This window comes from Xenopus laevis, chromosome 9_10S, assembly GCF_017654675.1.
Source record: "Xenopus laevis strain J_2021 chromosome 9_10S, Xenopus_laevis_v10.1, whole genome shotgun sequence".
Lineage (NCBI taxonomy): Eukaryota > Metazoa > Chordata > Amphibia > Anura > Pipidae > Xenopus > Xenopus laevis.
The window spans coordinates 99,569,032-99,591,507 of record NC_054388.1 but is presented as its reverse complement, the minus strand read 5'-3'; the positions used below and the strand labels follow the sequence as shown (position 1 = coordinate 99,591,507).

The following is a 22,476-nucleotide window of genomic DNA, read 5'->3' as shown; positions in this document are numbered from 1 at the left end:
AACAGAGACTTCTAGGCATATCAGTATTGTTAGATCATACTGGGAATACAGGAAGGTGATCCCTGACTTTTAACTCAAGTAGGAAAATGTAGCATTATTTTTTTTAATAAGGGGGGTTCAGGGCCTGCCAACAACTGTTAGGGCTTTTATTATTTTACCCAGCAGAAATAAATGGCAAAAGAAGTTTTCTCCTTTAAGACCGTATTGCCCAAGCCTGCCAGTTTTTGGTGATGATCCAAAGCAGAGCACACGGGCTGCTTATACATTAGTAACCTACACCACATCCAGTTCCTTCCTCCAACTACTGTAAGCCGAGAAGGTCAACTCACATGCAGTGTCATCAGCAGGACGTCCAGAGCGCTCGGCTCATCCGGGGATGAGACGGACTTCCTATGAGTCTGCAGTTTGAACACCGGCATCCAGCGTACGTTCTCCAGAGTCTGGCTCAGTTTCACCTCCTTCAGAGTCACTATCAGAATGTTTCCCTGCTTGTCTTTGATGGGCTCAAAGAATACCTGACCCAGGTCCTGAATTCCTAATAGACCCTGACAATGAGTAGAAGATAAGGAAGTTTCTTTAAGGACCTTCATATTGGCAGTTTATACTTTAGGAAAATCAATACTGGCAATGGCAATGAACAGCTGAATGCACTTCATGTATATCAGCAGCATAAAAACTACCCACCTTGTCCTGGAGATGCCACAGTTCAGTGCTGTTATGGTTTGAGCCTAACTAAGGCAAGCTATCAAGGGGTTTAAGTTCAACAACATTGTAACATTTTAAGCTGTGTGGCACAAAAAGTGCAAAGCACAAAGCACTATTCGTCCCAAAATAAGGTGCAAAGAGTTGCATATCTGTGTATGCGGTGCTGCTTGCAATTGGGTACACAGGGTACAGGTGGAATATATAGCACACCCTTTCCTTCTGAATTATTCAAGTGCAAGGAAAGAAAACATGGGAGCACCTGGAGCTCTGTACCTGCACCTTGTTCTGAATGTTCAGAGAGTAGCTGTTCTACATCAGCAGAGGTTTCACATTGATGGGTGCAGTTTTGCACCCATTAGCATGCAGAGCATTTGCGCCTGTTGTTGGTCAATAAGCCTTTTTTATCATTATATAAGGTACAAGGCATTGATCAAGGCAATTTCCCTATGCAAAATGGAAGAAAACGAAGGAATTTCAAAGGTGTTCTATAGATAACATAAATGGGTTAATTTACCAACATAGGTGAACTAGGTTAATGCATAATTCAATCTTTTCCTTTTCTAAGTTGTAGTAGACTAACCAAAACAAACTGGTATGGTGCAATTTATCACCCAAGTTAGTAAATTAGCTCCCCATAGAGTCACACAACAGTTGTGAAGGTAAAGATGGCTATACATTATAAGATCCACTTGTTTGGCAAGTTTGCCAAATGAGTGGACCAGTCTCCCAATATGCGCCCAAAGGTGTGAGATATTGGGCTAACCCGATTGTTTGGCCCTAGGGCTAAACAATCAGATTACAACAACTAGAATAGGGGCTGTCAGGGAGAGGACTGCATCAATGAACCAATACCAACGTGAAAATCGGCACCTGGCTGATTTTTGGCCAAATATCGGTTTGGTAGTCCACTGGAGTCGTAGTTTAGTGTTCTTTTAAGATTATCACAATCAAAGTGCATCACTCAGCAGGCTTTAAGATTTCAGTATGCAGATGCACTTACTTTAGAATGATTTGCCCTTTGGTAGCATGAAAGTCATTGCTGGGACTTTTAGGAGTCCTTTCAAGGGTCCAGTACAAACAGGAGGCTTGGACTGCCATGAAAGGACATGGGCTTCCTGCTAAAGTTGAAGACTTTGGGCAGATCAAGGGCATGGTTGGGTGAATCACAGTCAGGGTTGGGAGCATTTAAGGTGAGTGACAGCAACCCATATCAGTATCCTTGATAAAGGAAGCTACATAAGCTCAGGGTGCGGTGAGATAGTTGCTAGCTGCTAACAAGACAAAGGCCTGCAATTAGGGCAGTCATTAAAGAATTACAACCATTTTTTTACCCAGAAAACCACATGCTGGACACTGGCTTACAACAGCTGAGAGGCAATGGGAAATATTTACCAATGAGTGAAATTAGCACTCAGACAGGGTTTTGGCTAGATATCTATCGGTGAGGAAGGTAGCGAGATTCTATACAAGACCAGGATCCCCTCACTCCTTGTGAAGGGCCCGAATCAACAGCATAAATCTGCCTGTGTATGACCAGTTTAAGGGCCGTGACACTGGAATGAAATCTCCCATGGACTGGGCTGGAAGAGTAAAATCTAAAGTGAGATATTCTCTGGTTTATATACTTGAATGGTGGTGGTAGAGAGATAAAGCGCAGCTTCTTACACTTCAGTAGTCATTGTTTATCTTATTAACAAAAGTAAAGCCTCACAGCCATTTTTTAGTTTTAGCAGCAATTAGACACTTGACCTAAGCTAATAAAAATAGATTTCTTATATTCTTATATTTTCTTATAGCATTTATTGCATTTGGACCCTTATATCTTTTTACAGAAGTGGAATTACACAAACATATAGGCTGATTTAGAAAACACAAGTTATCCAGAAAAAAAATGATGTATAATTTTCCCAGGTAAAATAAACCCCTCCCCCCCAAAATTCCAATTTCATGGCTGACTGGCAGGTTTAGTAAGACAAATTCAGAAAAAAAGTCTTTAAAATGTTGTGCAAAAGACAAAACTTGAAAAAAATAGGTCTAAAAGCCTCATTAACAAAACAAGTAAAACACTGAAAAACAAAAAAGGTGAATTTTATACAATTTGATTACTGATGGGCGAATTTGCGGCATTTTGCGAAATTCGCGAAACGTCGAAAAATTTGCAAAACGGCACCGGCGTCTCGTTTTTGACTCCGGAGTCCGTTTTTTCCGAAATCAATTTGCCGCTGGCGAATTTTCGTCATCGAATTTTTGCGGGCGTTTCGCTAATTTTTTCACCGGCGGCGTTTCACAAATTTTTTCGCTGGCGGCGAATTTCACAAATTCGCCGCGAATTTGCACCTGGCGAATAAATTCGCCCATCACTAAATTTGATATGTAAAAAGTTTTTAACACACACTTGCATTATTTTACTAGTTTTAGCTTAATGAGGTAATATTAGCAATTTGAGTGACTATATTATTTAAAGGAAAAGTAGTCTCCTATCCTTTTTTTTTTTTAGTTTTAGCAACAATTAGACACTTTACCTAAGAGAATAAAACATGTTTTTTATACAAATTACTATATTATGCAAAATAGCATTTATTGTATTTTCCACTTCTTGTTACAGAAGTGGAATTACACAAACACGTAGGCAGATTTAGAAATACATGATGTATAATTTTCCTAGGTAAAATAAACCCCCTCCCCCAAAAATTCCAATTTGATGGCTGTAGTAAGAGCTAAAAACAAATTCAGAAAAAAAGTCTTTAAAATGTCATGCAAAAGACAAAATCTGAAAACTGTTTAAAAGACAAATTCACAAAAGTGGAGATAGAGGTTGATGAATTTGGTGGGAAATCCGCCATTTTTATCTCCACATTTATTTTGTCTCAGTATCACAACTTGTGTGAATTCCCCGCATAGAGTGTTGTGATGGTCTTCACAAATGCATTTATTTGCATTCATTAATTCCACAGATCACGGGAATTCCCTGAAGTTTGCTGAGCTATTTTTCAATCACTGTTCTCATTATTATCATCATTTATATAAAGAAAACACTTTGATGGGGACAAAACACTGAAAATCACCCCCAGTCCCCTAAAAGAGCAGATGTACAGTTGCTTAAACATGAAGTTCCTCATAAGCAACTCAGTTAGTCAAAAGCCTATGGGGCAAATTCACTAAGATTCGTAGTTGCGCCAGGCGTAACTTCACCGCACTTCGCCGCACTTCGCCAGGCGTAGTTTCGCCAGCTCTCCGCAAATTCACAAAAATCAGAAGTTGCGCACAGGGGTAGCGTAAGGTTGCGAAGTTGCGCTAGTGTTGATTCGCTAAGCGAAGCGAAGTTACGCTAGCGATGGTTAATTTGCATACAGCGCCAAATTCAAATTTCAATGGAGGAATACGTACAACTGGGAAACCTTCAAAACATCAAATAAAATTTTTATTTTGCCCTACACATGTGCCCACTGTATAGTTAAGTTGCCATGAGTTAGGAAATGTAGGGGGGAAGGAGAGGAGCCCAAAAAATTATTGATCTTTTTCAGCCTATCACCCATAATATAGAAAAAACGCCAGCAATCCCTATCTACTCTATTGCGCTTCGCCTGGTCTGAGGTGGCAAAGGAAGTCTAGCGTAAAAGGTAGCGTTCAGTACAATGCGCGCGTTAGTGAATTTGCATAGTTACGTCTGTAGCGAAAATTCACCAGGCGTAAGGGTGCGAAGTAACACTAGCGAATTTACGCCAGCGTTCGTTAGTGAATTTGCGAAGTAACGAAAATGACCAAAGCCAGCGAATTGACGCTAGCGTTAGGCGCTTCGATGCTTAGTGAATTTGCCCCTATGGGTTATTTCCAGTGCTCTGAATTGTCCTATGTGTCACTGACCTAAAGGGATATTTTAATTTAATGTATTTTTCATTTACATTTATATAATGTATTGTTATTTTGTATTTACAGAAGACTGTAAGAAGTTGCAGGCAGTGTCGGACTGGCCCACCGGGATACCAGGAAAACAATGGGCCCTCTTGATTCTAATCATCTGGCCTATTTTATGGCCATTCCCTATTTCTTTAAGAGGCTTAATAATGGAAGCATTGAGTATAGTATATAGAGATAAAAGACTAGGAGAATAAAGAGGTTGAGTGAGGAGAGGAGGAATAATAGTTTGGAAAGTGAGCCCACAGTCTAAGGTTTTCTGGTGGGCCCCTGGTATCCCAGTCCGATACTGTGTAGGGTGCAGGGTCTGACCAGCAAAAGATTAGAGCCTGAGGATTTTTTGTGGGAACAGTAAAGTACCATTTAGCTATTAATACCAGGTAACACTGTAAAGAGACAGATATTTGGTACCTGCATCTGCGACACAGCCAGCAGCATCTTGAATCGAGTTTGCAAGACGCAAGAACAGGAGGACTGTGATACGGTGACGCACTGACGTAACCACAAGATGTCATCCCACATACACGATACCTGTGAATAGCATACAAAAGATAAAGAGCCACAGTTTTTAGACATAAGAAAAATCTAAATATTTTATCACTTGTTTGCATTTGGTAGGTTTGGGGCAGATTTACTAAAGGACGAAAAGGCTAACGACAATTAACCAAAGTTGCCACCCCCAACTCTTGTCTTCCCTGGACATTTGTAATAAAAAGTGGTAACTTAAAACATTTGCACCAACATTTATAATAATGGTGTCCATACAACTTTAAATTACCCGCCGTATGCAAATTGACCTAAGCGCAAGATCAATAGCCATCTTCTCTATGAAATGCTCGCACTGGAGAAGTAACGATAACGAAAAGTCACTAGCGTTCGGCGCCCAGGGCGCAACATTTTCACATTAATGAATTAGGGGCCGATTCACTAACTTCGAGTGAAGGATTCGAAGGTAAAAAACTTTGAATTTCGAAGTTTTTTTTGGGCTACTTCGACCATCGAATGGGCTACTTCGACCTTCGACTACGACTTTGAATCGAAGGATTCGAAGTAAAAATCGTTCAACTATTCGACCATTCGATAGTCGAAGTACTGTCTCTTTAAAAAAACTTCGACCCTCTAGTTCGCCATCTAAAAGCTACCGAAGGTCCCCATAGGCTTGGCTAACTTTTTTTGATCGAAGGATATTCCTCCGATCGTTGGTTTAAAATCCTTCGAATCGAACGATTCGAAGGATTTTATCGTTCGATCGAAGGAATTATCCTTCGATCGTTCGATCAAAACTATCTACGCTAAATCCTTCGACTTCGATATTCGAAGTCGAAGGATTTTAATTCCTAGTCGAATATCGAGGGTTAATTAACCCTCGATATTCGACCCTTAGTGAATCGCCCCCCCAGTGTAGTGGTAGCAAATTTGCGCCTGGTGAAGCGGTGCGATGTGTGCGAAGCGGTCGCTGGCGACAATTAGCCCTTTAGTGAATCTGCCCCAATATCTGCTATGCTCATGTCGTGTTCCTTTGGTGCCATTAGATAGGACCAAGATTCTAAATGAAAACAAAAATCAACCCAAGACTGCATGTATAATTAAAAGTAATAAATCCTTGTAGAAATATAAAAATGTGCCTGACAATAAAGAAAGAAAAGTCTTGCGGGAAGTTAAAAGAGGTAGTTAAAAGTTCTATTAATCCTGCTTGTCTTTGCTTGGGATGCCAGCGGATGGATGATTAGGAAATTTCATTCTCGAAATCCTCACATGAGTCATTAGTTAATTACTTCAAGCCGCATGTAGGAGGGAGAGGTGGTGGTGGCTGGGGGGTTGGTGCCAATTATTTATAGTTTCTTGCAATATTTTGGATTTCTAGCTGAACCTAATCGCATTGCTATCCTCCCAGCTGAAGCTGAAAAGATGTGGTCTCGGCAACTTGTCTCCATGGGGGCCCATAGCAAATTATTTACCCTAGGTTCCCAGAATTTCTTCGTAACCCTTTTTACAAATGAACATTACATTTATAGTACAAAAGACCTTATGGTTATAATACAGGCACAGTTTTACCAGTGCCTTCCAGTTATAACCTAAGCATAATAATGGCTTCCCTCATTCATACTGACAAGATAGTTCCAAGAGCCACTGCCTTTCATTCTTACCTTTGTAAACCAAAGAAAGTCCTGCATAAGCAAGCAAGAGTAGGAATCATCTATCTCCACCACTGGGATTTGATCTTCATTAGTTACGAGGATGTTGTCGTCTTTATAAAATATGGATGCAAGGTAAAGACCCCTAGGAAATAAGAAGACCTTTAATTCAGTGCTAGATCCAGAGACAACATAGCAAAACAGATCTGCAGTACTTCTGTCCAAGGTCAAATTGTTTAACATTCTAAGTTTTGCCCACGGGTCAAATTTTTTTTTAACGCAGAAAAGTTTTGACTTTTGTGACCATTTTAACAGTCTGGCTCGTTGATTAAAGGAGAAGGAAAGTCTTTTTGCAGTTGGGGGTGCCAAATGTTAGGTACTACCCAAGTGATTGTATTTGCTTACCTGAAACCCCAGGCTGGTGCTAGAGTCCTGCAGCGGGTCGGGTACCTGCGGGTTCCGTGGGTTACCTGCAAAAACCTGCGGTACCCTGCGGGTTGCGTTTAGAGGTTCCAGGTGCGGGTATACATGCGGGTCGGCGGTTCTGCGGGTTTACGGGTTGCGGGTCGGGCCACGGGTCTTCTCAATATCGATATTCACTCCTTTATTCTGGTCACGTCTACTTCCGATGACTTCGCTTCCAATTTACAATGACAGCACTTCCTGTTTTACTCCTTTATTTCTGATCACGGCTACTTCTGATGATGTCACTTCCGGTTTACAATGACAGCACTTCCTGATTCTTGATGGTCAAGCGGGTCGCGGGTCCGGGTTGCGGATAAGGTACTTGCGGGTAGGGTCGGGTAGCGGGTCCAAGCGGGTAAGAATGCGGGTTGCGGGTCAGGGTTGCGTATTGCAGGTTGCGGGTACTGGTCGGGTTTGGGTCCCAAAAAATGGATCCGCACTGGACTCTAGCTGGTGCTCCCATCAGCAGAAAACTGCTCCAGCCTGGGGTTATTCCAGCGAGCACCACGGAGCGATCCTCTTCCAGCTTCTTCTTTCTTCAATTTTCCCGTGGCAGACACATGCGCAGTAGAACGAAATAGCCAACTTTTTAGTTAAAGTCCGGCTTTCCACTCTAATGTGCATGCGCAGCCGCACGAAGAAACGGAAGACTGAAGAGGATCGGTCCGTGGTGCTCGCTGGAAGGGGTTTCAGGTAAGTCAATACAATCACTTGGGGGTGCCTAATATTTGGCACCCACAAGTGCAAGACAACTTTCCTTCTCCTTTAAAGCTTTTCCTTAACATCCCCTTTTTGTCAGTTGACTGAGATGAAAAGTATGACGAGTTTTTCACAATGCCAGTAATTTTCAAGCAATGGGACTCGTGAGAAGATATTGGATGGTAAAATGCTGGACAATTTGGATTTATCCACTGGTGACAATAAAAGGTGAAAAAGGGATATTTTTGAAAGTTTGTCTAATCTACCCTTCTATGGTAATTATCTGCAAATAGACAATAATGATTAAAGAAAAGGTGTGGCTAGATGTTTATAGTCACCGTGTAGAATTCCTTATTGTATCCAGTTAATAATAGGGGTCATTTACAATGTGCACGGCAGGGTGCAAAGTGCAAAAACAGGCACAATCTGCCATATTTTTTTTTTAACTTTGCTGACTACATTGCACATTAAGATTTATTAAGGGTCGAATTGAAAATTTGAATTAAAAATTTTTTATGGTCAAAACTCTCAAATTCGAACTGTGAATAACCCGAACGCTATTCAAATTTTAAAGGGGACCCATCACCCAAAAAAAATATTCCAAATCCTATTTTCTCACATTAGTCAAGCAAAATAAACTTTAATTACACTGTATAAATTATTTGACTCTTGTTTCCATCAATCTGGGAATTCATAATTATAGCAAGCAGATAGGAGCCATTTTGTGGACACTGTTATTAAGACAAGCCTTGTATCATCTCAAAATCTTGTTTTTGCAGCAGAATGGGGGACCTGATGTCCATCCCCATGTCCTGGCTACACAATTAAATGGTTAAGAGAACGGGGGGAATGTGGGGAGAGAAGGGATGGAAAGTTGTGAATGGAAAGTGAAAGTAATTGCTTGCCCCCACCTCTATGCCTAAGGAATAAGAGGAGGGGCAGGCAATATTTGATTGACAGCTGAGATTTTTAAATGAATTTACAACAGCTATGGATGCTTTAATGAAAAAAGAATTTTGATTTCATGTTTAATTTGAAAAGGACTTTTATTATACAGCTTTTTATGCCTGGGTGACAGGTCCACTTTAATTCGAATTCTAATTACAAGATTTATCAAACCTTGCCCCTTAAAAAATTCTAATTCGACAATTCCCCACTGTGACAATGAAAACTTAATCCCCATGACAACTAAATCTCCATCATTAGTTCCCCTTACCTCTTAAGGCCTTTTAGAAACTTGCTGCTGGGGTGAAAGAGGAGCTTGAGGCTCTTGGATACAGAATGCTTTCTGCTTTGTGCCTGGTTCTTAAATGGCTCTAGAGACAGAGGGAAAGAGATGATAAGATCAAGGCCGGGCTCATAAAGCACAACAGAATTATGTTCCTTATGGTCACCCTATCAGTCAGTGCCCATCCCACCCAATGAATGTGCAGTGTAGGAGAAACGAGAAATTCTGCCTAATGGGAAATATACCCAATATAAAAGCTGGTTCAGTATGGAGCGTAAATTATCTATATGGCATTGCTTCTGCTTTGCTCCTTGCACTACAAAGTAGGTTAATAAACTAAAGCCATAAGCTGGGCTTTCCATACTGCAATAATATAAGCAGCCTTCTCTCTCTCTCAGACAGCTCAGTAAATAGTAGTTCCATAGTGAGACATCAAGGGTTTACTCTATGCCGTGTATTTGTGCTCAATAGTTCTATAAGAAAAATAGAAAAGCTGATGGGAATTGTCATCCAGTGACCTCGGCCAACCAGGAGATTCTTTGGTGAGTCAGGTCGGCCCAGATGAGTATTAATGCAAATCAATGGGGTTTTTTTCAGATGTATAACTATGCAGAGGAGGAATGCTCCTAACCCAAAATAGTCTGTGCCGTTGTACTATGTTTTGTATTGGAGGAAAAAAATTGGATCTACACGTGCAGAACTGAGTATCCCAAAAAACTACACTACTATTATCAGAATGTCCCAAGTCAGGGCCAGTAGCAATTATGGGAGGGTTATAGACCTCTTTTGGAAAGCCAGAATTTGGCCAGGTTTAAAATAGACCCATTGCACTTCAGTCCCAAACTGTCAAATGTCAGTTTCAAGTTGAAGGGCAATTTTAAAAGTTCTTCCTCTTAAAAGGCTTACATCTTAGCACTCATCTTAATATAGCTGAACTTAAGATGCTGCTGTTTTACAGAGCAACAGCCATCTGCTTTCTTTTAAAGGAGACATAAACTTTGCTTAGCTTTGTTGCTCCCCCCACATGTCCCTTAAGGCCTCCATACACGGGCCGATAAACGCTGCTGATAGACCAAGTCGGCAGCTTATTGGCCCGTGTGTAGAGCCCTCCGACGGGCTTTTCCGATCGATATATGGTCGAAAGTCGGTGATGTCACCAAGCAAGCGGATCCCCATGTGTATGGCCACCTTTATAACTCAAGCCATTCCCCAACATATTATCAAAGATTAAAGCATGATAGGAGCTGTAAACTAGCAACCACAGAGACCACCTTAAAATAAAACTTGTTTTTGGTTCTCCAGTACCTGTGGCTCAGTTGATGCATGAGGGTCCTTCAATGAGAGACCTGCCAGCTCTGTCAACACTTTCTTGGTTTCATACAGTTATTGCCAAATGCATTAAGCATATATTAATGAAGCCCATTTACAACACAATCTCCTCCCTTCTGTAGTTTTATTACTGGGCAATGTTGGCAAACAAAACATGACCAGTAATCTCAATATGTTGGGATGACATGGAGCATGTAGGGATGATTTCAAAGGAGAATTTATTTGGTTCTGGTGCACCAAAAAATGTGAATATAGGGAAGGTTTACATTCTCCTTTAATTTAACTTTAAATCTAAAATTCATTAATTATATATCTGTGTTGCGTGGCTGCCTCTTCCAACAGCACTGGCTGCACTAAAAGAGTTGATTTTCCTGTAAAAAAAATATATAAATAAATATGGCTCTTAACGTTACCAGGGGCAGCTTTTCCTCATCATTGGTAAACTGATACCAGATTGTGACACATTGTTCAGTCCCTTTGTGGTGTGTGTCACTGCAAACACTCAGATCAGTATTTATATTTGATTACTGACCTATATGTTAAAGCATTACCCCATACATTTCCTAAAATAACTAGTTCTTCTTCAACCCTGAAACCGCTGATCCCTCAAACATGGAAACCATCAGGCTACACAGACATTGACTCACCGTGACACACGCAGTGTTGGTGGTAGGTCTTCACTTGACTAAGAAGCAAATCTAGGGCTTCAGCCTGTCCTTTTCTTCTTGGTGCCCTTCCATCATACTCGCGCCAGTCTATGGGTATTAGAAAGAAAGAGATCCTATTTAATCATTTCATGGGCAATACTAGGTATTGTTCTTCATCAAAAGCTTGAGGATCCCATTGAGCATACCTGATCTATATAAAGCAGAAGAAAAAAAGGATGTTCTGCAGTAAATATGCATTTAATGTTCCATCAATGCTGGAGCAATAATGAATACATGTAATGAATAAATCTTACACATAGTCTCAAAGCAAAATGGAGCCAGGGAACAATAGATAATGTTTATTATGGCGAAGCACACAATAGATGGCTGTCCATGGGAGAGCTTATAACTTTATAATTATATTTCTTGGTTGAGATCTATTTTTTGTTATTTACTTCTGTATGAAAAATAGTTGATGCCTCAGTGGCTCATGTAAAGCCTATTTGTGATTCAAGCAATGAGCAATGTCTCTGTACATCATTATTAGGGATTCACCGAATCCAGGATTCGGTTCGGGATTCGCCCTTCTTGAGCAGGATTTGGATTTGGCCGAATACTTCTGCCCAGCAGAACCGAATCTGGATCCTAATTTGCATATGAAAATTAGGGTCAGGGAAGGTCAGTAGCGTGCATTTTTGTCACAAAACAAGGAAGTAAAAAATGTTTTCCCCTTCCCACCACTAATTTGCATATGTAAATTAGGATTCGGGGGTTCGGTATTCGGCTGAATCTTTCGCAAAGGATTTGGGGGTTCGGCTAAATCCAAAATAGTGGATTTGGTGCATCCCTAATCGTTATAGACCTGGAATTTGTCTATACAGAAAGTACACGTGTCCAGTACGTTTTGGAGAGATGGAGATGGAGATAGAAAGGACAGTTGTGGCCAATGAATATTTTAAGCCCATGAAATCAGTTCAGTGTGTTGTTCTTTTATGTTAATTACTTAATGACTTAATTTCTTTCTTCTCTAAGTTTTGTTTTACTTGATTCACTAGACCCACATTCCTGTGGTTAATGTCCAAATACATTTTTTTCCCACATGATGAAACTGATTTTACTTACTCGATGGGATGGCAAAAGCTGGAAGAGAGGGTTGTGGTGCTCCCCAGCCCTTCATGTTGTAGGCCGACACTTGTACATAATAGTGCGTCCCCTGCAAGAAATGATAATAGTTTTTTTTACTCATTTCTAAAATTTGAAATCAGTTAACAATGATCATCTGGCACTAATGGATAAAGGCAATATGGCTTTACATATTTCAGATAAAAAATGTGCAGTAATTAAGCCATCATTTTAAAGGATATCATTGAAGGGCTCAAATACAGTTCTTAAGGTGGCCACAGACAACTACAATCTTTCCTGCGACCATTGGTTTGTTTTTAATACAGAGATGTTAGAGCTGAATCATCAGATACATAGTATAGGTACAAACAACAAATAGAATTCTACCTGTATCTGATGATTTAGCACTAACAGTGGCCGCTGTTTGGGTGCCTTCAAAATGTGCCCAATCAAAATTTACCAGCCAACCGATATCCATGTCTTCTGCAGATATTGGTTGGCCAGTCTCCCACAATACACACACCTAATATTTTACAAAACTTCTATGGCCGCCTTCAAACTTCTAGAACAGTGCTGGGCTAATCTTAGAATTCATTAAACAGTGATTCTGGGCATATATTATAACATACGCTCATTTTATCAGATCACTTGATTTGACCCACCACAACACAGGGCCAATGATCAGATAATAATGGGCCATGTGTGTATGTGGTCCCATGACCCCGTATCTGATGGATTATGATCTGATCGTTGGGCCCTAGGCCATGATTGGATCAGCCCGATACCGCCCACCTCAATGTGCTCATTTGGCGACATCGTACCGATGCAGTCCTCATTCAATAAGATTTTTAGTCAGGCAGGGCAGTGGCGAGAGGTCTCCAGGTCAAGAAGCTGTTGACTTGGTCTGGGGGGCTGCTTTCTACCCAGTAGGAACACAGATTGGGACAAAGCAGGGTGTCTTGCATCAAGCCAGTTCTTTTCCATAGACCAATGGAACTACATTGCGGGACCACAACATAACAGAAGATACAAGGAATGTGGTGGAATGGGGATGTTAATTAAGTAAAGTCCCCTCTCATTCTGAAAATCAACATTAGAGGGCCGATTTATTAATGTTCATAATTTTTAGTGAATCAAGCTTTTTAGCCCTCAACATTGTGTAATTAAATAATTAATCTAAACTATAAAAAATGTGTTAATTATTAAGTGTATGAACCACGAATAACCCAAATCAGGTCACATATAAGTCAATAGGAGCTCTCCTAATCAAACTGTACATAAAGATTTGAGAGGTTTTCCTGATTTTTTCACTTAAGCGCATGAAAATAATCGCACACAAATACTTAAGATTTTTTAACGTGTCCGATCGAGATCTGAGCGACTTTCAGCAAGATATCGATCGGGGGTGCCTGTCGGAATGGCCCCACACACTGGTCAATAAGCTGCCGACTCAGACTGTCGGCAGCTTTTATCGGGCATCATTGGCCCTGTGTTGTGGTGTGTAGATCTGCTTATTTGGTTATCTGATTAGGATTTCGAGGTTTTCATATTCATTCCACACTTTTATTTGATCACATTTTTTGTATTCTGATTTTTGTTCTAAATAAGGAAATATTTGAATATTTTTAAAAATTTGAGTTTAGTCGAGGTAGGAAAAAAAAAAACCTTAAAAATTACACAAAATTTTTGGTAAACTATCAATCCGGTACAGTTTAGTAGGATTAGTCAGCCTGTGTTGTTCAATGGTGATTGATCCTCGATAAATGTTTGTATAAACTTTAAGGACAATTAAAACTAGCTGATTTGAACACTGAGGGGCCTTTGAATGAGCAATATCAGCTATAATAGTCATCAAAACCAAGCTTAATTAGTTGGAATAAGGTCATGCGGCAGAGTGAAATTGAAGAGATTTGCGGGTCCAACTGTGAACACAGAGAAAGCTCTACAAGCCCAATGTCATTTTACAAAATCCAAATACCAAGCTGAGAGAAACAGAGGCAAATCAGGCAATATGAATTGGGAGCTGATTTTGTTTTTATAACTAGCAATTTGTCACCCAGTCAAGGTTCAGAGGCAGAAATTACAGATATTATGTACGGATAATTATGGAAGTTGTGTCCTAGTTTCCCATGATTCTATTTCTGTGCTACAAAATGTTCTGTTTTCCCCTGTGTGAGACGGATGTGAGATCTGAGCTTCATCCCAATGTTTTAATATATGTTGGTTTTCACACAAGGTTGACATCTCAGTCATTGAAAACTGGGACATAACAACAGGGAGAGGAGATCCTGCAACTGCAGGGGTTCCAAGAGTGCAGAGGGCCCTGTCTGATAAGCAGTTTCAATACATATTTTGCATCTTTTATTTATTGTTTTCACCATAATTTATGGAAGAAAAGTGCTCCCTATATTCAAGATGGCACCAGCACGATGACAGTGATCATAACTTCTTCAACTACTGATCTTGCAATAGTTCTCAAATGTTATACTTCTTAAATGTGTTGAGTAAAATAGCGATATTTGGAAGGGAAGTGGGAGTTGTGCTGGCCTGAGTGGAGCACTCTTGGGACATGGGGGTTGCACACTATAACCACAGTCTCCTACCCCCCGAATGAGGACACACATTTGTAGTAGTCTTGTGATCCTAAATGTTGGATTAGTCCATTTGTAGATAAAAATGTTCACTATTGTAAACATTTGGCATCATGTTACCTCTTATTCATAAGTCCATCAATTCTATGGAAGCTATGAAGTGATATGATGGGGCTGTCAGAATAGGGCAATTTGGGATGTGGGTATGGGGGAGGGGGTTGAAGAGACAGCTGTCATGCAGTGCTGGACTAACACAGCTCAGAAAGATAAAACAACTCTGTAGCCCCCCCAGCCCGACCAGCCCGTGACCTTGTTAGCTATAGGGGTTGTGCCCTGGAGATGGAAATGGTGACTGAGTGGAGTCACTGCTCCTGTTCCCCAATTAGCTATGGAGCTGGTTGAAGGGTTTGATCTGTGTAGGTGGCAGAAGGCCAAGTCCTGATTTATTATGAGTACTTGGATGGTGGGGGAAAGCTAATAAAGCCATGGGGCAGAGGGGAATCAAATAAATCAAGGCAGTCACTGATGGGAGCTGCTTTCCCTCTTTTATGGCTTTTCTGATTGAGCCAGAAGAATCATGCATGCAAGAAGAATGTGTGAAGTAGCCAATGTGAAGCCCTCCATAGAGCACACTGTAACACTGGCTGAGGAGATGAAGTAGGAAAAGCCATGGGCTATAACAGCGAGCCTAGTAAATATTTTCCCATACAGAGAAAGTTGTCAAAGGGAGTTCACCTGCTGCACTGTCTGCTCTCCATCTGTTGTGGCTCTGTCTGGCGGCCCCCAATGCAAAGGAGACTCCGCGGCCAGACAGAGAGGCTCTGCTGAGAATAAGCTGTTCCTATCTGCTAGCTCTGCTACAATGAAAGCCAACTGTGGCCAAGCTGAAACAGAATGTCCTTCTTTTCTCTTTCACTGCCTCTTCTCATAGAAAGACCTCAAATATGTGCTTGAGAAATACCACACTTGTCTGCCTATACTGTGCCCATTTCTGTATGAGAACAGAGAGAAATGGAGCAAAGGATAGATGATAGTATGTAAAGAGAAGAGTATTTGAGAATAAAGAAAGTAAAAAATTGGCAGTGCAGGGTACTTGTGCTAAAATACTGGTCTTACTATTTCCTTTCTTTCCTATAAACATAACATTGGTGTCAAGTAACACTTTTACCAACCAGACAACATCCCTACTTGAAAGAGGTAAGGTGGCTGCACAGGGGGCTCAATCACATGTATCATAGGGTTTTTAACATAACACAGCTACTAAGTGCATACATACAACTGAAAGAAGCCAACTTTTATTACATAAACAGTAACACACTGGAAGGAGGTGGGACATCAGCACTAAAGACTCGGTGGTGAGAATTACCTCTGAATGTACCAGGAATTGGACTCATCCATGCAGTGGCGTAACTATATATAACTGGGCCCTACAAGCAAATTATTTTTCAGGCCCCTAAAATGTCTTGAGGCTGACCTGTTTTAATCCAATATTTACTGAAAGTGCATATGAATTAGGTATTCATGAAGCCCCAATACCTCCTGGGCCCCCCTACTTCATACAACCTTATACCTAGTTTTCAGTCACTATATATACCATTTTAATTCTGATGTCAGTATCCCTGGAAGAAGTATAAATGTGTTAAACACTGTTGCTAAATAGAAATAAACAAACTATAGCAGCTGTCACTAGGAGCTTGTTACTTACTGAAGTGAGGCCTCTGATGTTAAAATGAAGATTTCTCAGTTTCTCGATGACCACCTCACCCACATTGGGAGAGAAAGAAGATGAAAGGCTCCACTCAACTAGATGAAGAGAAAGAACATGAAGAAACAAAAGGCGGAGGTGTCTCGTTTCATTACACATGTCACATTATTCAGGGGTGCAATAACAAAGGTGCAGAGAAAAGAAGTCATGTTTGGATGGCTGGGCATCCAAGACGTAGCCAGTTACATGACATTAACCAAGGCCCAGAGGATAACCTAGATGCACTAGGCTTAATCAACAGTACACACCAGAATACAGTACTTGTGGCAACATTGATGCCATTCAGAGTAAAGTTGCCATGGATTGTGCATCACAATCTGACTTAACTTTGCTATCTGGGCAGAGAAGTCTGAAGCAATGAACCAAGGCTAAATGTGGAGACAATGCCAGCCTTTGCTCCACATCGTAACTTATCTTTGGCAGGACCAATGGCTGTTGCAGGGGTCCTATAAGTTGTAGTTAAACAGCAGCTGGAGGGCTGCATCTTGGGCATTCCTAATGTACCTTATTAAGCCACCCTTTACTGGAAGACAAAAGTGTCAGTCATTGGTCATAAGCATGGATTAGGGCCTGACCTGCTATGGCTGCATTGTGGGGCCCTAACATGGCAGCTGCAACAATGGAATCTATTTCTGAAAACGATAATAGCGCTTGTGTTGTACCTGCATATAGGTATTGGGTATAAGTATACATGCATTATGTTTATGTATGTTTTAGTGACCTTCTTACCTTTGTATTTTGTGACAACTGCAGAGTTTACACTGAGTGGCTCCTGGAAGGTGACCTGTATTGTGGTACTGCTGGTTACAGCCAGACGCACATTGGTTGGGGGATCTGGCACACCTGCCCAAGGGAACACAAACTGGTTAGCAGGAGTAAAACATTTCCTCTTTAGGGCAATGGCGCATTGGGGAAATTCAGGGAATTTTGCCTTTGATTTTTTTTAAACAAACATGTCAAGCCAAAATGCCTGGCATAGTTCTCCAATGCCCTCCATGACAATTGCTTAAAAGCAATAGCCAGCCAAATTGACAGCAGTATTTGGGTTCCTAAAAATTGCAGTGGACAAAGACCCAAAATTGCCCTGTGTGCCCTTAGATAGTAATGTAACTTAAATTAGCATGATTATATGATGGACACTATAGCAGGTATAGAAAATATTGTTAACTGAGATCTCCCAGAATGTTCAGAGTGAACTTTCTGTCATTGCTGACCTCCAACTACAAGCTTTTTTTTTTTGCCTGGGAGAATGATGGGAGTTGACAAGAACTACTGAGTGAGAGGTAAAGCTTACATGCTAATAGATTCTCTTTTAGCATCTCTTTTAGCCATCCAAAGTTGAGCACAAAGGGCAAGGACAAAACTGCTGGAGGCCTGAAAGCTTTATGCAAATAATGTATTTTTTATGGGCTCAAGAGGATGGAGGACCCTGTTCATTCCAATATCTCATTCCAATGCATTTCAAGTACAGTGAGAACCAAACAACCCCCCAAAGGCCTAATAGTTGTGATTGACTCTCTGTGGCATCTAACAGCAGCCCCTTTGTAGATTCTGGCAAATGCCAGGAGGCGACTGTAAGATGCCATAAATGGTTACTATTGGGCCTGGGCCTCATCTGAATCTCAGTCCAGACCAGCTTAGAAAAGAGACATGAGCACCAAGCCCTTCCAACTTACGTGCATGTTCGAATCCAGCTTCCATGCGCTTATAGAGCCGGTATCGCCATTCCCAGGACTTTAGCTGTTTCTCTTTTTCGGAGTAGTCTACATTCGGTGCCTCGTTTACCACTTGGGCCGTGAGGTCATTCACCCGTTGCCCTGCCTCTCTTACTAGTGTAGACAGGTGGAGAGAGCGGCTTTCCATGCTCATAACTGTACAAAGGAATAGTAAATATATCTTTAAAGACATAAACCTTTTAGGTTTTTCAGGTCCCTAGAAGGCAAATAGCATTAGCCAAACTTGAAAGCTAAATAACTGCTAATTACAAATTCATAAGTAAAGACCAATGCCATTGGTTTTAGATTTAAAGTAATATAATCTGCATGCTTAAATATGATTTATGAAGGTGAACAGCCCCTTTCGATTGTGCCACATACTGTATGTAGAAATGACGTGCAAAGAAAGTAACCGATTATGCCGAAGAGATTAACAAAGAAAGACAGTAAAGCAAAGATGCCAAAAATGGGGCAGTCAATATACTCACAGTGCGGACTCTCTTTTGCTCCGGCCTGTAGCAGCGTTTTAGCTATTGGAGCATTATTCGTCATTATAGCAATGTCCAGTGGAAGGAGTCCCTCGCTGTTGGGGGTGTTAAGATCCAGTTCCTCCACACTGAACTGCTTGAGGAGTTCCTGTACCCGGTCTAGATCCTGCATCTCCACGGCCTCAAAGAGGGGAGCATTACACTGAAACTGCAGGAGACAACCGCTTAGCATCATTACTGTGCATTAGTTTAGGTTAGAAAGAGCAAGGGCGTGTAAACTACTACCCCCTGTGTCGTCAGATGGCTGGGCAACCATTAAAAGCTCACTTCAGCCTTTGGGGCCCTGTAGATAAAAGACATATACCCCCCTGTGGTTTAATGGACAACGATATTTGCTGTTAACCATAGATTTTTTCCCAGGTGGTTGCGGATTCTCTACATTGTGCTTCCACAATGACTGGGAAGGTGTATTCCTCTTAAGACTATCCCAATGCACTCAGTTCAGTCAACTATGACATCTTCTTTTTTTTTTTTTTTTAAATTACCAAAAATTGAAACCCAGGTGACAAGTGATTAAGGACAACAGTGATCAGGAGGGAGAGTCTTATTGAACAGCAGAGACGTACTAGACATGGCTTCCGCAAACGTTCCTTCTCATTTCGTGCTGTCAGACTGCCCTCATCAAATGACATGTAGTTCACCCGAAACTTTCCAGACAGGTTTCTGTAGAGTCTCTTAGCAGCATTTGGAGAGGAGGGACCCGTAAGCTTCTTGGTTTGTGATAGCTGTAAGTCCCTCATTTGTTGAGTCATCTTCGGTGGAGAGGACCTGGTGAGGTTCAGAAAGAAGACATTATGAATAGAGAGGCTATAAATACATGGTGCTTGTAAAGCAGTGGTTCCATAATTGCAGAGCTGCCTCACCAGGGGGCTGAAGGGACAATCTTAAAGACATATGGTAAAATGTGTTGGAGAATGTCCATTTGTTCTCCTACATTCACCTGAAACCCAGCTTCATGGTCATTTAGGGTGAAACTTGAGGTGAACTACCCTGGATAGTGTTTAACATATGACTGACTATATTCTGAAATCTATCTAGCCTTGTTATGAACTAGGAAATACCCTAACCAAAGGTTGGAAGGGTTGGACCTATAACGGGAGCTTAAACCAAAACTGTTAAACAACCACTAATGTAGAACCTAACAGGAAAGTCTCCTGGGTAAGCAGCATATAGCTGAGTAGTTGGAGTGTGGTTTCCATGTACTGTTTTATATGAACTGTTGCTAAAACTGGTAAACTGGTACAAAAAACAGGTAAACATTTTAATTAAGTCTATAATACTGTAATCTCTGTAAAAACATATCAGGAAGGTAGGACTTTATAAATTCCAACAATCTGTCAGTCATCATCTGCTGAAAGGACCCAAGTCATCATAATTGTCAGTTGCATGCGCTGACTTAATGTTATGGTACTTTACAGAGAGGCCACTAGGCCCACACGCACTTGCTAGTCATAAGGGGTTATTAAATTGCAAGAGCTTTATAGGAAATACTATGGAAGGTTGTGGCCAGCCAGCCAAGACTTCTATAAGTCAACGGACTATTTAACACTGGTGGAAAGCAGAAGCAGTCAAAATCTGCCTTTGACCTCTTCCCATAGAGATGCATGAGAATTGCTTTGCCTAGGTCAGTTAAAGTGGATTGCCACTTCATCATGCTTTAATTCTGTTTGGCTGATGTTGACCAATTTGGATAAAATCAGTTGGCTCCTTACCAGGAGGCAACTTATCAAGAGAAATAATACCCTAATAGCTAAGTATAATGAAGCATGGTCCTTGCCCTTTCCGCATTGGCACCTCCTCTTTGCAAGCCTAAATATAATGAAGGATTCGTATCAGTTGCTTAACTCATTGCTAGTAACCTACCTTAGCGGCCAGGCAGTGGTTTCATTGTTCAACTGAAAGCTTGTTAGAGGAACTGATAAGTAATCAATCATAATTAACACGTACCCTTATAGGAGAGACTACATATAGAACTTTGAACTTGGTATTAGCCCATTGACTATCCTTTACAATTTTCGTATCCACCGATACGTAGTCATAGGTAGTCATACCTATGACTATGTATCGGTGGATACGAAACGCGTCAGGGAATTGATGCTTTTAATGAGTTGAAAATAAAAATATACTTCTTTTAATTGAATGGGTGAATGGAGCGCTCATCAAACATTTTCTACTGTAAGTTAACAGGGACATCCATCCTCTTAACAGGAAGCTACTTTATTAATCTTTATTGTAATGGTACTTTGCATTCATTTGTACAGGTATGAGACCTGTTATCCAGAATGCTCGGGACCTAGGGTTTTCTGGATAACGGGTCTTTCTGTAATTTGGACCTTCATACCTTACAGTATGTCTACTAGAAAACCATTTAAACCCAAAAGGCTGGTTTTGCTTCCAATAAGGATTAATGAGATATTCGTTTGGACCAAGTACAACGTACTGTTTTATTTTTACAGAGAAAAAAGAAATCATTTTTTTAAATTTGGATTATTTGATTATAATGGAGTCTATGTCTATTTTAATTTCTGGATAATGGGTTTCTGGAAACTGTAGCTGTACCTTTAGTTATTATTGTCATGATCCCTGTTTGCTCTATTGATTTATTATTGTGCTGTACAGTGCTACGTACATAAGGAGCTCTGTATAAATATACACATCGTACTTTTTTTTTTGCCATAAAATAAGTAAAAATTTAATCGACCTTGAAATCGACATGAAGGTAATCTCGGTATGGCATATATAGGGTTAACCCTGTGACTCTGCGTGAGGTCCAAGTTTGGATGTTTGCTGGGAATGACTTGAATTAAATATCAGGGATGCCAAATCACAGCAGGACAGCACTTAACCTGGGAACTACCCATGAGTTAAAAAGGAACAGAAATTGGTTTTGGGGGTTTATTTGGGCTGGAAATCATTTCCCCTACTTCATGACCTCACTGTGTTTTTCAGAGCTGATTTGATCATAATGAAGGGGGCATTACATGCAGTCTATGTGACAGGCCATCTGCAATGCAGTAGGTGTTATTTTTATTGCTGCAGTGTAATGTCTAACAGGCAGGAATATGTAGCCATGTAATGCCTTTGTTTTACAGACAAGTGATGCATTTATACCCAATCCAAAAGTTTTTCATAAACGTGCCGCAGGAATACGACCCCACCGAGCATATTTATTACACGGCTGCATCACACGGCGTCTGATTCTTTATACCTTCGTTTAGCTCTTGCATACTTCAATCCCAGAGCTAAAACCTCTCCCTGTAATTTATAATGCTAGAGTCTGCATGCTATTAACCCCTTTGATCTTGATCTGGGATAAAGAACTTAATGCAGATATAAAAAGGTTTATTGCAGTTGAAGGCATTGGGTATGATAAGGGGAGCTGTGTTGCTGCAAATAAGGCCCAAGGGGCAATCAGCTAGAAGACTGCAGTGTGGACATTTTAATTACAGGTATGGGAGCTGGAATGCTCAGGACCGCGGGTTTTCTGGATAACAGGTCTTTCCATAATACCCTAAGTCTATTAGAAAACCATGTAAACATTAAATAAACCCAATAGGCTGGTTTTGCCTCCAATAGGGATTAATTATGTCTTAGTTTGGATCAGGTACAAGG

At 40.8% G+C, this 22,476-nt stretch overlaps 1 protein-coding gene across 6 annotated transcripts in view; it reads right to left on the bottom strand.

Annotated features, from left to right (window-relative positions):
• ankfn1l.S (ankyrin repeat and fibronectin type III domain containing 1 like S homeolog) overlaps positions 1–22,476 on the bottom strand; it is a 178,975-nt gene that overhangs the window by 29,572 nt on the left and 126,927 nt on the right. For all 6 annotated transcript variants that reach the window (XR_005964506.1, XM_041577990.1, XM_041577992.1 and 3 more), the window contains 11 exons: positions 19,431–19,632; positions 18,805–19,012; positions 18,278–18,472; positions 17,331–17,444; positions 16,542–16,639; positions 12,246–12,336; positions 11,124–11,231; positions 9,136–9,235; positions 6,768–6,900; positions 5,032–5,151; positions 330–545 (listed from right to left, as the gene is read on the bottom strand). Coding sequence is in view for 5 of the 6 variants with exons in the window: in XM_041577990.1 (XP_041433924.1) it covers positions 330–545; positions 5,032–5,151; positions 6,768–6,900; positions 9,136–9,235; positions 11,124–11,231; positions 12,246–12,336; positions 16,542–16,639; positions 17,331–17,444; positions 18,278–18,472; positions 18,805–19,012; positions 19,431–19,632 (1,585 nt within the window). In the remaining variant the exon portion in view is untranslated. The remainder of the gene's footprint in view (positions 1–329; positions 546–5,031; positions 5,152–6,767; positions 6,901–9,135; positions 9,236–11,123; positions 11,232–12,245; positions 12,337–16,541; positions 16,640–17,330; positions 17,445–18,277; positions 18,473–18,804; positions 19,013–19,430; positions 19,633–22,476) is intronic.